The sequence below is a fragment of the Elaeis guineensis genome, chromosome 3, assembly GCF_000442705.2.
Source record: "Elaeis guineensis isolate ETL-2024a chromosome 3, EG11, whole genome shotgun sequence".
In the NCBI taxonomy this organism is placed as follows: domain Eukaryota; kingdom Viridiplantae; phylum Streptophyta; class Magnoliopsida; order Arecales; family Arecaceae; genus Elaeis; species Elaeis guineensis.
In genome coordinates, this window is record NC_025995.2 from 125,089,966 (window position 1) to 125,105,576 (window position 15,611).

Consider the following 15,611-nt stretch of genomic DNA (forward strand, 5'->3'; position numbering starts at 1 on the left):
TTCCGACCAGAAGCAGACATGGGCCGCCTGACCAGCCACGGATCCGCGCCGGTCTATGAAGGGGCCTGAGCGGTGAAGCTGGCCGGGGTGGAATGGACCGGGTTCGGCCCGGTCGCGGGTCAAAAGTCCAAACGTGCCTGAGCCACCGCCAAGCAAAACCCACAATGAGTCCCTTCTTAACCCCCTGCTCACCTATTCACATCCACAGCGCGCTCTCTTTTTGTCCCCCCGTTCTTCCAAGGAGGCCTTTCTTCCACCAAGGTAAACTTAGGTTATTTTTTATGCAAGTCTCGGGGCGATATCCAGGAGATTTTACGTTTCGTGGCAAAATTCTTGGTTGCTTCTCTTCGAATTCTGTAATTGATGTTTTTTTTATTCGAGCTTCATGCAACGATATAACCAAGAACACCGTCACCGTGTAATTGGGGAGGACTCTGGGGCACATTTTCTTTTATGTCTTTCTTCTTTCTTTCTTTCTTTATCGTTGATGTCTATGTTTGGTGATTCGATTTGACTATACGCACCATCTTTTTCAATTTATCCATTAATTTCCAGGCGTTACTGAGTAAATGATTTTCTGGAAATTTAGTTTCGTGGCGTTGTTTTTGACCTATATCTACAGTGATTTCGCGTTTCATGACAAAGTTCTATGGTTTTCATCTTCTTTAATATTTGATTTTCTTGAGGTTTCGGTCACGATAGAACCAAGACCGTCATCAGCATGTGATTTTTGGTGGACTGCAAAGGGGAAAAAAATTCCTGATCATCGTTTTCTTCCTTTTTTCTTAAATGTATATACTTGGTGGTACAAATTGCTCTCGAACAGTCCCTTTTTCAAGGGATGAAGTGATTTTTCAGACAGATGTGGATCATGCTGTTTTTCTTCATCTTCAATTCTTTATCTGTTGATATTATTTTTTTAAAATGCTAATCTGGTTACTTTTTAATAAATAATAAATAATGCTTCTGACGAATGTATGCAGTCTTTAAGGACGACATGGTCATGCTATATATTGTATGACGTTTTTTTCTTTTTGACATAGTACGGATGGGAATGCTATTCTTTTCTTCTCTTTCTTTCTTTCTTGCTTTTGTTTTCGACATATATGACAGTACGTCCATTCTCATTAATTCAGAGTCATAAATTCCACAAAAATATGCCTTAGATAACAATTATTAGAGCAGGATTTTCCACGTTTGATAGAGAAACTGAAGTCTCACATTTGATGAAGAGTTTGATGATGCATGATGGTTCAAGTTGAAAATTATATTTTGTCAACCCCAGGTACAGTTAGCTGGAACTTGATGGGCCCTCCAATATTGGCTGTCGATGCTAGAAGTTCTGCAGTTTCATCAGGTAGTTTCCGCTGTTTTCGATAGTAAATACGTAAAGGAAGATATAATCTACAAATGGTACTGTGGTGAGGGTGTTATGAGTAGCATTTTGAGATGATTTCAATGGTGATGCATGGCTAGTAGAGGTTTTGTATTTTGGATTAAGCTTTTGTCCTACCTGTTTTTCCTTTTTTTTTTTCCGTCTTTCTTGGTGATAAGAAAATTTTACTGATATAAAGGTATATGGAGTGGAAGTGCAAAACGACACAACTAAACACTTTAATATACCCCATAATATATTTGCATAAAAGCTTGATTTCTTTTGATACTGTTGCGTCCTTCCATTGTTATCTGTTGTGTCATTATTTTATATTTTCTCCATAAATAAACCTACTAGTCATCGAAAAGGCATAACACTTCTCTGTACTCCTCTGAGGAATGCTAAAACTCTTCATGGCCCTTGCCACAACAGAGTAAGCATCTACTATGAACCTTATCAAAAACTGTCTTCATTTTCTATAATGAATATCCTCTTTTGCAGATTGGAGTCCTCGGGATTCATTGATGCATGCCTAATCTTTGATGCATGTAGTCATTGTAGCTATGTAGACGTTGTATGCGTAACAGAACCTGATCATAACAAATTTTAGTAGCTGAACTTGGTGCCGTTATATTCATGTGTTATCAAGAAGATCATATTTGTTCTCACCATTTTCCCCCTAAGCAGGCTATTTATTTTTCATATTTTCGGTTTTGTAGATGCATCCTCAAGTAAGTTCCATCACCCTATAATGGAGACATCAAAGCCATTTGCATCAGTTACCATGGGGGAACAAAAGCCATTCAATTTTTTTCGCGTATTATGTGGTAAATTCTGCATCTTTTAAACTTGTTTATAATAGTTCATGTCAGATTGCTTTAGACTTGTACTACAATATTTTGAAATAGAAACAATGAAATTGATATGGTGAAGTGTCTGCCTTTCTCTAAGGAGGTCAAACCATGTACATCAATAAAAAATTTGCATCGACATGTCAGCATCTGAAGGAAAATAACATTATCAGCATTGAAAATTGCTTTTCAAAATTCAAAATAAATTGTATAATAATCCAATAGCAAATATGATGCAAGGGTTCAACTTCTAGGCTAACAAGTTGGTCTTTCTTTGTTTGCAATCATGAGATCGTGGTGTCGTAATCAGATTACATTAAGAAAAGAAAATATATATTGAATATATGATTGCTATTTCATGATGCATTATACTTTAATAAGTCATAGATCTGTGGTTGGGTATTTTTGAGCTTCAAGGGATAGATATAGTAAGAAAAGAAAACATACAGTTGACAATATTGTGTATTTATTGTAAAAGCATACCTATTATTGCAGTTAAAAATACACATGGATGTAATGATATTTATTCTCTCACATCTACATGTGGAAGTAGAACATGCAACAAACAACTCTGTTTCTATAACCTTTTGTTATTCAATTAGAAGTGCATGCCGATTCTTGAGATAGGGGAGAAGAACATATGTATGTATGTATGTATGTGTGAATGTGTCGATGCTCAACAGGATAGTTGAGATGCTCCTCTTGCCTTCAATATCAATGATATGCCATCCAAAATCAAGGTCTAGACTGTTGAGTATGATCTATACCACAAAAAATGTGTAGAAACCAAACTTTATATGTTTTGGTGGTCTCTAACCTATGCATCAAGCTGGTTACGAAATGAATTATATCAGCTACGCTAGTACGGTAAAATACATGATAGGGCACATAATTGTCCTCATCCAAGGAAGAGTTGAATTTTCCACAAGAGATCCCGCAAAGAGTACTTTTTATCTTAGTGGAAGCATGGAAAAAATGTTTCTAGAGAGCTTTCCTGAGCTTGGCAGTGCATCTGGTTATCAATCATTCTTTTTTGGCATGGGTGAAAGTAGAAATGCGGATCCCTTCCTCCATAATTTACACATTTTAAACCATAGATAGATTTTAAGTTCACTATGTTTTGATGATTAGAATTTAGATCATAATTAAATATGGTGTCATGCTATTTAAATTGTTCATTTTGATGCCTGCTTGATGATCATTAGGTCATAGACTATCAAAAAATATATAATTTTTAGTTTCTATATATATATTTTTTGTAATGCTATATCATGTTCACCAATTTGAATCAAGGTTCGCACTACTGGTTTTAGTACCCATACTGGTACCATTTTGGTACAATGTTAGTAAAGGCTGGTTCATGGTTTAGTATAGTCCACCTGGTATGGTCCAACATGTGAAACGTAGTATGAATCTTGAATTTAGATGGCCTATCATTGATTTCAAAGGTGAGAGGACCATTTGAGCTATCCTCTCAAGAGTATATAGTATTATAGTATGCTGTTGCAGTGGAACCACATCTCACCATAAATATCTTTTACATTAGGTGACACTTATTTGTGTTTAAAGTAGATATTTGTGGTTTTTTCAGAGGGTATTATAGCTGGAGGTACTGCTGGTGTTGTTGTCGAAGCAGTTTTATATCCAATTGATACAATAAAGACTCGGCTTCAGGCAGGTTAATCATCCAGAAAGCATTCGATATTGTTTTTCATTTTACTATCTTATCACTGTTCTGAGCTTGCCTGCAGAAATGTTATGGCTTTTAATGGTTTTGGACGTGATGTTACAATGTATAATGTTTGATAAAATCATGAATGTCAGTAGAGATTTCTGTTGCCAGAGGTAATGTCTTATTGAATTGCATGCTGCATTTATAGCCCTTCGTGTGCCAAGTTGTGCTGCTGGTAGATGCTAGACTACCAGTAAACATTTTGATGGATTTTTGACCTTAGACTTTATAGTACAGTTATTATTTTGTTTTTTCTGAACGAATTTCTGGAAACTGAAAGATAGGTTGTAAATGCTGATGTTCTGTTGTTTCAGACAAACTGTTCCATCCAAAAGTACAGTATTCCAGCCAAAACCATAGATATTTTGTCTTAAGAAGGATAAGGCATGATAAAAACCACAAGTGTTTTCAACATTGGCAAATACCTGTTTTGGCATCACTTTTTTCTTTCAATCCTTAAGAATTGAAATTGTTTTACCGAAATATTCATCTGGTTGTAAAATTAAACCTTGGTTAGATCCTTCAAGAGTGCCATTGTTCTTGTAAGTTTCCCATGTTATTGTCCAAGCCCCATTTGGGAGGGTTGTGCTTACATTCTGATGAACCCCATAGAGAAATGAAAATATACTATTTAATTTATATCAAGCTTTTCCTTATCTGTGAGATGGAGAATTCTTTTTTGGTTGTAATTTGGGTTCTTGCTTGAGTGAATTAATATTTGCATTTCTGGCTTTATTGCCAGATCCTTCTTGATATGCAGGATGAACTATAACTGGACAAGCCAGCTGTATTGTATTTGGTGGTTTTATTTTCAAACAATTCCTTCTGTGCTTTGCAGGATTTACTTAGAATTTGTTGTATACAATTGTTAACTCCATATATCCTGATGCTAGTCATGTTCTAGATGTGAGATAAAAATAATCTTCTTTTTGCATGTGCAGCTGACACATCAACTACCACTGCCCTGTCTACAAGCAAACATTTGATATGCTTTTGTCCTTTTGTATCATGATAGCTTTCTGCTTACCCATTTGAGATCCTTACGTAGAAAATGTGACAGAAGCTTATGTGGTAGCATATAATCTTTAAATCTTGAAAACTATAATGTTCATTGCTATTGATCTACCTTATGTTCTGCTTCACATTTTGTGCTGGTCATTAGCTTCCCTTAAGGTTGTATTTAATTTTGTTTCTGGTTTAATGTCAAGTCTGGGCTTTTATGCTTGTTCCAATTTGAAATAATATGCTAAAGTCTTTCTTAATGGGGAATCTCTTTCCCTCCCAGGCTGCTCATGGTGGAAGCAAAATTCATTGGAAAGGTCTATACTCTGGATTGGCTGGCAATCTTGCTGGGGTTTTACCGTGAGTACCTTAAACACAAGTTATAGGTTTCTCACGCTAAGGTGGAGGTTATAGATTTACTTCTTCATGAATTTATCTAGACTAAATTTGTAATCAATTGGACCTTTTTTCTAATTACCTCTTTCTTTCTTGTGCTTTTGCCTATGCAGTTATTCTGTTTCAAATTCTGTGTTGCAGTTGGGTCACTATTTAGCTGTCTTTCTTGCTTCTTCTCATTACTCTTTGCATATGTTGGAAGTACTTATAGTTATCTTTCTTATATAAAGGCATTGTCATTGATTTTTTTTGTGGAAATATTGTTCTTTGATAATGTTAAAGAAAACCTAGTTTGCATGGCTTCTCGTTAGTCTTTTCTGGTTAAGCTCGTCCAAATGTTTGCTTCCCATCTTGTAGCTTCATTGGCTGTTATTTTTTATTGGGATCCAGGGGAATTCTTTGTTATGTTCAGATATGGTATTATTCATATTCTATTACAGCTTTGAAATTCTGCAATTTGCAAATGAATATTCCTTTTTATTGAACAGAGCATCTGCTGTATTTGTGGGTATATATGAACCTACTAAGCGAAAATTACTAGAGATTTTTCCAGAAAATCTTAGCGCCTTTGCTCATCTGGTAAGTGTATACAAATTTCATTTATTTCATGCTTTTTATGTTTTCCATGAATTTTTTGAGTAGTTTTTTTTTTCAGAAATATTCTGTTATGTGCTTGATGGAAGGTAACTTGTATTTGTATAATGTTTTCTCCTTTATTAGTTGTTGCTAATTATGTACATGAATGTAAATTATTGTTCCAACAGAAGGGATAATGTACGACATTATTATGCTTCATTATAGCATAATACATTCTCTTGTTGGGTAGAATTAATTTATAAAATTAAATTGCAAAGATAAAGAAGTATATGCATTAATCTCTTCTATCTGCTCACCTCATATGCAAGGCCAGTGTGTCTGCACAACCTAATTATTCAAGATATGGTAACCTAGTTTGGATGTGATGGTCATGGCTGAGCGGCCAGCTAGGATCTTGGTGCTTGTGTGATGATTATTTTAAGGCATATAGAGTCTGTTTGGCCTAGAAAATATGGTTTTATCTTATTTATTGAAGAAAGTAGATTGTATGTTGACCAATGTACGTTATTTCTAGTATTACATTAATTTGCAACAGCAAAAGAAAGGGTTGGAAATGTTAGTGACTTAACATGCTGTTCAACATCATTTCGGAGCTTCAATGTTTTAAGAATCAGTTTTTATTTTATTTTGTTTTTTTTGGTTGGGGGGTGGGATGTTGGGGTGTGTATCTGGGCCGTCACATCCTATTCCTGCAAGAAAATAGGACTTAGAGATAGGGACTGGACCCGAAGACCATTGCACTCAGCGCCCCACCCATCCTGTGGTGGTCCTACCTAGGATGGGGGCTAGACCGCAATCCACTGCCTTGTCTCATAGAAGACTGGTTGGGTCTCCCAATCCATGGAGGAAACATGTCCATACGAGGCCCTCTATGTCCTGATCTCCTCTATTTCCTTTTTTTAATAAAATATGGGACTGGCTATAGTCTCCTCATGGTTGGGAGACACCTCATGCATGATGTTTTTTTATTTTTTAAAAGAATAATGGGACTAGGTCTCACACCTGTGTCTCACTACCTCGTTTGAGGCATCATGGGATTTGATGCCCATCATTGTCATTATCCTTGCAGCCAGAACCTAAGAGAGAGGGAGGAAGAGAGAGGAAAAAGGAGAAAAAGAGAGAGGAAGGGGTGTTGCAATCTAGGATTTTGATGATTGTGGTCAGTTGCTCTGGAAACTCTAAGTCAAGATGAGCTTTTATTCGCCTTTAATTGGCCAAATAAAGAAAAAATAGGCTAAATCATGTCACCTTTTTTTGTTTGGCATGAAATTATGATATGTTGTAGAATAAGAATCAAACTATAGAATGGTACTTTTTATTTTCCAATTTATTTTCTATTTTTTATAAGATTATAATATTCAGGATACATTAATTATTAAAAATATAAAAAAATGTAAGAAAAATGGAACATGTTTTGATTATTATGATAAACATTCTCCTTAATTTTTGTAGTTATGGATTAATTTTGGATGTGTTTGGCAACACCCAAATCTACACCCAAAAATCAAAGTTAATTTACAACTATTCTGAAGTACCTATTGGGGGGTGTCTACAGAAAACCTTAAGTGATTCTTTTATACATTTTTTGTGATTTTTAATTTGATTTTTGAATAAAAATTTGAAAATTGTAAAAATATTTTAAATTTCAATTGGAACTTGGAACAAGTGTGGGCAACTTGAAGCTGGTTTCTAGGTACTCACTAATAAAGATGAAAAGAAAATAGATACAAGCAAAGTTGCATAGGTTCTGACTATAGCAAACACTAACCTTAGACTACAATAAATAAATCCAATTTACCCTAAACATGCTACCTTTTTTTTGTTGAAACTAAATATACTAATTTAAAATTCAAACATTTTTTAACAAATAAAACAATAAAACTTCTAAGATAAATAAAAAATAAAAATATATAAGAGGGCATCCCAAGATAGTATTAGGACACTCGATCAGGATGGCCACTAAGATTGTTGGATGTGGCATGTCCAGTTCTATGGGAAATCATTGTGCAGCTTATTACATGAGTTGTATTTATACATTCTTATATGCATTGGATTATGTTAATGCTTCAAGAATTAGCAGCACCACTCACATCAATAGCAGCAATGCTTAGAATTAGACATGGGGATTTTGGGATATGAACCGCCTGGACTACCATGATGAGTGTAGGAGACATGGCGAAAAGACCAGCCCTTGGTATAGGCCCACCACATCTGTAAAACCCCCAGCTTCACCATGCATTCTTGTTTCTTATCCCTAGTAATGTAATTATGATCTTGCTATAACCAATCATTATGTCCAACACAACATCTTCCGGGTTATTATGTCTCATTCTTCATCACATGCATTCCCCAAGTTGATCAAAGGCTCCAAGCATTTTGCGAACTGGTTACTTTTGAGAAGTTGCATGTATTTGCACAACTATTAATCCTCGTGATTCGGTACTCCAGAATAAGGCCATGCAACTCCTCCATCAGTATCATGTTCATTCAACATTTTCTTTATTTAATCAGTATCTATTATAATTATATGGTTGTTTGTTTGTCAACTCCGTAATTGTTTCATATTTGTGCCTAGCCTTCCATTCTTGTTATTTGGGCAGAAGGATGCTCGAGCAATTGATTAGCATTTTCTACTTTAAAGAATCTTAATTGCACTGCCCCATAGAAACAATCTGCTTCTCTGATGATCTCTCTGACTTGTTATTTGGGGAGATTATTTTGATACCACATGATGATCACTGCAATGTCGACTGCATTTGTACCCATAATCAGGACTGGATCTTCCATCCATAGAATGAGCATTATCTGTTAGTTTGGAAGTTTTGATACCTTTGGAAATACTTGATCTACTTTAGTCATCCATGATACTGCGGACTTCTATATCCCACCAAATTTTTTTCCATATCTGAGCAAAATGGTCATTTAATATGGATGTTCCTACAGTGTTAGCACTGTTGAATTCAGAAATTGAATTCTGATCCATTTAATATCTGTTATATGTATAATGTATATTATACATAGGTGCAACTCTGTTAATAATTATATTTTGTAACATAGCTTACACTTCTGAGTTGTTCAAAGCTCAATAGGGCTTTAAACTCTTGGGTCTGGCTGACAGGCATTTTTCACAATGAATAGGTGTATCAATGCTTTTTCATGGCTTTGTGACAATTAAATGCAACATATCCCTTAAACTAGATATGGATGACATTGTTATTTTAGAATTGCATAAAATAACGTAAGTTTCCCTTTTGGAAGAAAGGCCTTCTTTTCTTGGAAGAATAAGGGAGAGAGAGAGAGAGAGGTAGCGCACTGTGGATGTCAATAGGCGAGAAGGGGTTTCAGAAGGGATTTATTCAAGGTTTTGGTTGGTGGTGGCCCAGGCACATTTGGACTTTGACCCAGTGCCCGAGCCGAACCTGGCCGGTTCCACCCGCCGAGCTTCACAGCTCAGGCCCATTCATAGACCGAACCAGTTCCGTGGCTAGTGGCAGCCCATGCTTGGTTCTGGTCAGAGTGGTCTCTGTTAGGCTGCCCATCTTCTCACCCCTACGATGTTGACGTGCAATCTCCTCCTCTTCCGCCTCCTCCCCCTTTCCAACTGCCCATCTCCTTCCTCACCCTTGTCTGCCTCCTCTCCCTCCCCCACGCCCTTTGTCTCCTCCCTACCTTTGCCGGCCACCATGAGGGCCCCCCTTGGTGCCATTACCCTCAACCTCATTGCCGTCCTCTGCCGCTCACATTGCCACAACTCGCATAGAGTCCCATATGCTTGAGAAAAAATTTTAATCGGAACCTAAAAAACCTGATCTTCTCACATTCTCTCATTCCCCACGGATCTCCGAAAAAGAGAATGAAATAAAATGAAAAAGAAGAAGGGAAGAGAAAAAAAATATGATTAATCTTTGTGAGAAAAGATCTTATCTTTGGATTTTTTTTCAGTTCATCCTTTGTTTTTGTTGATTTTTCCTATGACTTCCCCTGGTTTTTCCTCTGTTTTTTTATGTCCTTAGAAGTCTCAACTGGGTGGGTGGCTTGGAGCGGCCGAATAGGGAAGCTCAGATGGTAAGAGCGTAAACTTTAAACAATATACATGTATTATCAATCAATTTTAGAATAGAGAATTGTGGCTTATTGGATTCAGAAATTGAATTCTGATCCATTTAATATCTGTTATACTTATATGTATAACGCATATTACATATAGGTGCAACTCTGTTAATAATTATATTTTGTAACATAGCTTATACTTCTGAGTTGTTGTTCAAAGCTCGGTATGGCTTTAAACTCCTGGGTCTGGCTGACAGGCATTTTTCACAATGAATAGGCTTATCAGTGTTTTTTCATGGGTTGCAGACAATTAAATGCAACATATCCCTTCAACTAGATATAGATGACATTGTTATTTTAGATTTAGTTGACCAGCATTAAGACGTTATTGGAATTATGGTACTTTTCTGTTAGTTTTGCGAAGATGAAAAAAATTCACTCAGACTGCAGGTGCCATTGGAGGAGCTGCTTCTTCACTTATTCGTGTTCCAACAGAGGTAAGTATCATATTTTTTGGTAGAGTTTCTGAGATTTCTTTTAGTTCACTCTTGCTGTTGCCATGTTTCAGGTAGTCAAACAAAGGCTGCAGACTGGGCAGTTTGCCTCTGCGCCTGATGCTGTTCGTCTTATCATTGCTAAAGAAGGTTTTAGAGGTCTATATGCTGTATGTATTGTTCAACCTATCTTAAAGTTTATGGTGTTCTTATGCTGTTGTTTAATCAGTTTGACCTTTTGTTGCTGATTTCATGTCATTATAGATAGCTAACTATAACAGAATTTGAGGCCATGTGATATCATTTGATGTATCTGATGCTTGGCATTTTTCCTTCTTTCGTTTGCAGGGATACAGTTCCTTTCTGTTGCGAGATCTACCATTCGATGCCATCCAATTTTGCATATATGAGCAGCTTCGAATTGGATATAAGATTGCGGTATGCTTCATACTAACTGATTTTGTAGGATGACATGCTCCATTTGTACTCATTTGATGGAGATGATTTATTCTCTGCCTCAAGATATCTTTGTAATGAATCTAGTGCTTCTTACATGGTGTGGAAAGAGTAGTCATGCCATTCGGACAATTATATTCAGTTGGTCCTAGTCAGTTATCTATTTCCTGTTCTTAAAATTCTTGACACAAACTAGATTTGAAAGCATGTAATTTCCAGCTGACAACATCATTAAATAGTTTAAAGGTGATCATGAAGCAATTGGTTGGCTTTGCATGCCACCTGTTCAATATTGGAAATCAAGGTTCATCGTGCCAGTATTGGGGCCCAGACTATTCAGCCCGGTGGCACGCTTTAGTACACCTCTGTGCTGTTTTGTATTGGGCCTAAACTGATGTAACAGAGAGGGCAGAGGGAGAGAGGAAAAGAGAGGGGAGAAGGGTTTTTTTTTTTTGAAGGAGGGGGGGGGGTGGTGGGGTAGGGGGGAGGGAGAGATGGCCTTTGAAGGCCGCTAGAGGCTTGCTGTGCTTGCTTGGAGGGCCGGAAGAGGGTCCTCTAGCTGCGCTTGCTTGGAGGGCCGGAAGAGGGGCTCCACCTCATGCTGATCGAAACAGAGGCTTTGGCTCCTATTTCTCTTTTTTTTTTTGCCGATTTTGAGTGAAGAATTGGCAAAATTTAAAAAAAAATGAAACAAGAGCCGAAGCCCCTATTTATCGGAAGGAGGGTGCAGCCCCTCCTCCGGCCCTCTAGCAAGCATGGCAAGCCGCTGGCAGCCTTGATGGCCCTTGGAGGGCCTCTTTCCCTACCTGTCTTTCTCTCCCGTTCTCTCTCTCCTTTCCTTTCTTTCATTCTCCCTCTCACCCGCCTTCCCCGATTTCTGGTGGAAGCTTTGAGTTCAATGGTTGTTTCCCTTCCCATCAGACATTTGGAAATTTTTCTCAAGTCTTCTTCTTAGAGGGGATTTGTTGGTGAAAAAATTTGGGAGTCGCGACAAATTATCCTCTTATAGAAGGATCTGTCATACAAGTGAACTAAGCTTTTTTTTTATTTTTTTAAATTTTTAACTCAAAGCTTTTGGTGCAATTGTGCATAAGGTGAAAGGCCTTGCCTCTTCTAAGTTTGATCAGAAAGTTAAGGAACAATGTGCTTGAATAGTCATTTAGCTGCTTGATCCAATCTTCCTACAATGATTATCATGCTGATGAAAGCTAAAGGCAATTCCAGACCTCACTATTATGAACTTTTGAAGTTCATTTTCCAAATTAAGCCTGATTGCTTTTTTTCTTTGTGGAATAGATGTATAAGTGCAGAGGAAATTGTCTTAGATGAATTTGTTTTTTAGGATAGTGCATAGAGTCATGGACATGGAAAGTGTGATGCTCTTTTACATTTAATCTTTTGGAGTTTTACCATTTGTCCAGTCTGCAGATAAGGATATATATCTTGGGGTTTAAAGGTGTGCATGTTATCAGGCATATGAGTTTTCAAAGGTAAAATGGTGCTTGTGATCAAAATGTGCCGGTCCATAGTTAATCCATGGGATTTCTTCATACAATGAGTCAATAAAGTATGTCACCTTCATCTCTATTCCAAGGAAAAAAAAGAAATAAAAAAAATCTAATATAAAATGCCGTATCATATGGTTAGAAAGAAGCTAGATAGAATAGTTTGTTTCCAATGTTTCTTATTTGACTTGTATTCGTGTAGAGGAACTGTGTTGAGAAGATGAGGAACACACCAGGGGAAATGTAAACTAAAAACTAATGCTTCTCCTTTCCTCTTTTATTTTTCTTATTCATGCAGGCAAGGAGAGAGTTAAATGATCCAGAGAATGCTATAATTGGTGCTTTTGCTGGTATACTCAAATCCTCTAAATGGTCTTGTTTCTATCACCTTTTTCACTGTTTCCTAGATGTATATAACTCATACACCTCATAAATTCCATTATCAACTTCATGTTCTTAATGCCGGACAGGTTTGTAAGCATGGATTCTGTTCTCAGATTCAGGGTTATTCATGCCTTAATGAAAAATTAGTGCCAAAAATGTCTTGAACCTGAAGGTTTCTTGTGGCATGTTGTTGTTGTTGTTGTTGTGTTTGTTTGTTTTTATTTATTTATTTATTGTTTAACTATGAAATTTACTGTCATGAAAATGATTTGCATGATTGATCATGGTTTTACCTGGATGTGTTGTGGAAGATGACCCATCGGGTGGTCGGCCATCTTCAGATGAGTGCAAGTAGACTGTTGGTTTAGGCAGCTAACCATTGTGTCACTTATCAAGTCACATCATTCTAGAAACAACTAATGCTTGCATATACATGCACAAATACAATGTTAGTCATGTGCATGTACTTAAAAATAACATCAATAAATTTCTAGATAGTGTGTCAAAATTCCTTTTTTTTTTCTCCTTCTGGTGATAGGATTTCTCATGTTTACAGGTGCAATAACTGGAGCTATAACTACGCCGCTTGATGTAATGAAGACAAGATTGATGGTTCAGGTAGAATCATTTGTTCTTTGAATTTTGCTAAATTTAATAACCTTGTCGAAATTTAGTTCTTCATCTGGCTTGTGTTGCAGGGCTCAGCAAACCAATATAATGGGCTGCTTAATTGTGCTCAGACTATTATCAGAGAAGAAGGTCCAACTGCTTTCCTGAAGGTCTGATCGCCTTACCTTGTGCTTTTCTGCCTTTAGTCAACCTAGAAATCCATCTGTACCCACAGTGGTATGTTATGCGGCAATATACTATGCCTCTTGTCACCATAAAAGCAGCTATCTTGGATACCCATTACCTATTGAATTGGCACGTATTTGTTATGTTGGTTTACACAAAATGCCAGTACAGCAAAGTTGTTAGGAGGCTTCATCGTGATAATCATCTTTAGGATGTAAAATTGGAAATGATCTGGAGCCATTGTCATATGCATTCTTTTGTACCAGAGAGTTCTTATGTTCATTTATGCTGAAGTAATTTCTGCAATTCAAGTAATTAAATCAAACTATTTGTACATGTCTTGGTATTATCAGACTTAATGCTATATACAATGATCTAGGTAGCTGATTACCAACATCAGTCTAGGTTAAAGCATCCTGTTTATGTTGATAGATTAATATGGTTGCTCACCCAATAATCCATAACCCATCATTCAGTTTTGTGCCAAGATGTATTCTCCATGAAGTAGACATGTTGTATATCTACCAAGTAAGGACACTACTATCAAAATGATGAACGCTTCAGAAGCTAAGAAAGATTGAACTTACTTTATGTTCATATGATTTGATTTCATTGACAGGGTATTGGACCAAGAGTTTTATGGATTGGTATTGGCGGTTCAATTTTCTTTGGTGTTCTAGAGAGGACAAAGCGGTTAGTCTCCCAGCAGGGTTCCGCTGGTGATACAAAATCTAATCCAGTGAAACAGCAGTGATGCCAAAAAAGGATGTGCTTTTCCACAACCACAGTTCTGGATGATTAGGATTTTCTTCCCTTTGGACATGATTTACTATTTCAGTGGCAGGGATGTTTATGTGACAAAATTGTTATTTGTATTATTCATTCATGAATAGAAATGGTGCAAGAGCCGCATGATGCATCTGAATTTTGGAAACAGATCTAATTGGATTATTTAGATCAGACCTGGAGCAGACAGAGCAGTAGCACTTGCGGCCGCTAATGCTGCCGTCTCCTGCCAGCAAGTAGTTAATATGCATGCAGACTTTTTTATACCAAGTTTGACAAGAGCCGTGTTTGTAGCATCAGCCATTGGATTACGTTGAGAGGGTGTTTGGTTCGAATCCAAAATCGGAATAAAAATGAAAATTAGAATGGTTTAGAATCGAAATGGAAATGGTTAAATTTTTCGAAGTATTTGGTTCTGTGATCGGCACAATCGAAATTGAAATGAAAATTTGAATTCATATAATAGGGATTGAGTTTTATATCAATTGAGTCGTTTCTATTTCATTTTAAAATTGGAATTGGATTTTTTCTGACCAAAGAGAGTCTTTCATTTCGATTTCGATTTCAGATCCTTATTTTTCTTAATCAAGCACCTCTTAAAATGTTGTCTCAAGTTAAGAAATATTTGCACAGAATCTTTTAAATCTGGAGTGAATGTTACGATCGTAGATGAAACTGTTTAGCAGCTCAAGAATGCTGCACAAGAAACAAAAGCTTGAAAACTCACCTTTCCCAGCTCTTGTATTTAGAAAAGAAGAAAAAGAATACACACAGCTGTGCATGCGAGCGAAACAAAACTGCCCTCTGATGCATGAAGAAAGTGAGAGGCTTCAGTTGGCTACTTATGGAGTTTACATGCCTATGGAATGTATCGTCTATGTCATTAGATCTCATTTTGTCTGTCAAATTGATAAATTCTACCAAGATGAGCAAGAGCCGAGCAGAGGGACTTCAGCTGAAAATAATCAGGGATATGCGCTAAATGTTGGGCATAGGTACAAGAGGCCAGAGGGAATGGGAGGGGTAACCATCATGATCAAAAGGTTCAAGGGCGTGTGCACAAAGGATATATCCAGACAAAATTGATCCATTGTAGGGATGCACAAAATTATGTTACAATAGATTTCATTAAGGTAGCGAGCAGGACAGGGTTGCATCTGAAAGCTTCATTAGACATGTATGCGGATC

At 36.9% G+C, this 15,611-nt stretch overlaps 1 protein-coding gene across 1 annotated transcript; it reads left to right on the forward strand.

The window, feature by feature from the left end:
- The first annotated feature begins 3 nt into the window (after positions 1 to 3).
- Positions 4 to 14,573, forward strand: LOC105040300 (S-adenosylmethionine carrier 1, chloroplastic/mitochondrial). The gene is made up of 13 exons (XM_010916769.4): positions 4 to 261; positions 1,286 to 1,357; positions 2,095 to 2,202; positions 3,818 to 3,900; positions 5,244 to 5,320; positions 5,845 to 5,935; positions 10,447 to 10,500; positions 10,572 to 10,667; positions 10,846 to 10,935; positions 12,757 to 12,808; positions 13,399 to 13,460; positions 13,541 to 13,621; positions 14,257 to 14,573. The coding sequence occupies exons 1-13, from the start codon at positions 93 to 95 to the stop codon at positions 14,389 to 14,391; spliced, it is 1,170 nt and encodes a 389-aa protein (XP_010915071.2). The 5' UTR covers positions 4 to 92; the 3' UTR covers positions 14,392 to 14,573.
- The last annotated feature ends 1,038 nt before the right edge of the window (positions 14,574 to 15,611 follow it).

Excerpts from the sequence above, each read along its gene's own strand:
- LOC105040300 (XM_010916769.4), top strand. The coding sequence starts at position 93 with ATGGACCGGGTTCGGCCCGGTCGCGGGTCAAAAGTCCAAACGTGCCTG. Across the intron at positions 5,936-10,446 it reads TTAGCGCCTTTGCTCATCTG|ACTGCAGGTGCCATTGGAGG; the intron begins GTAAGTGTATAC and ends AAATTCACTCAG. Across the intron at positions 13,622-14,256 it reads GTCCAACTGCTTTCCTGAAG|GGTATTGGACCAAGAGTTTT; the intron begins GTCTGATCGCCT and ends TTTCATTGACAG.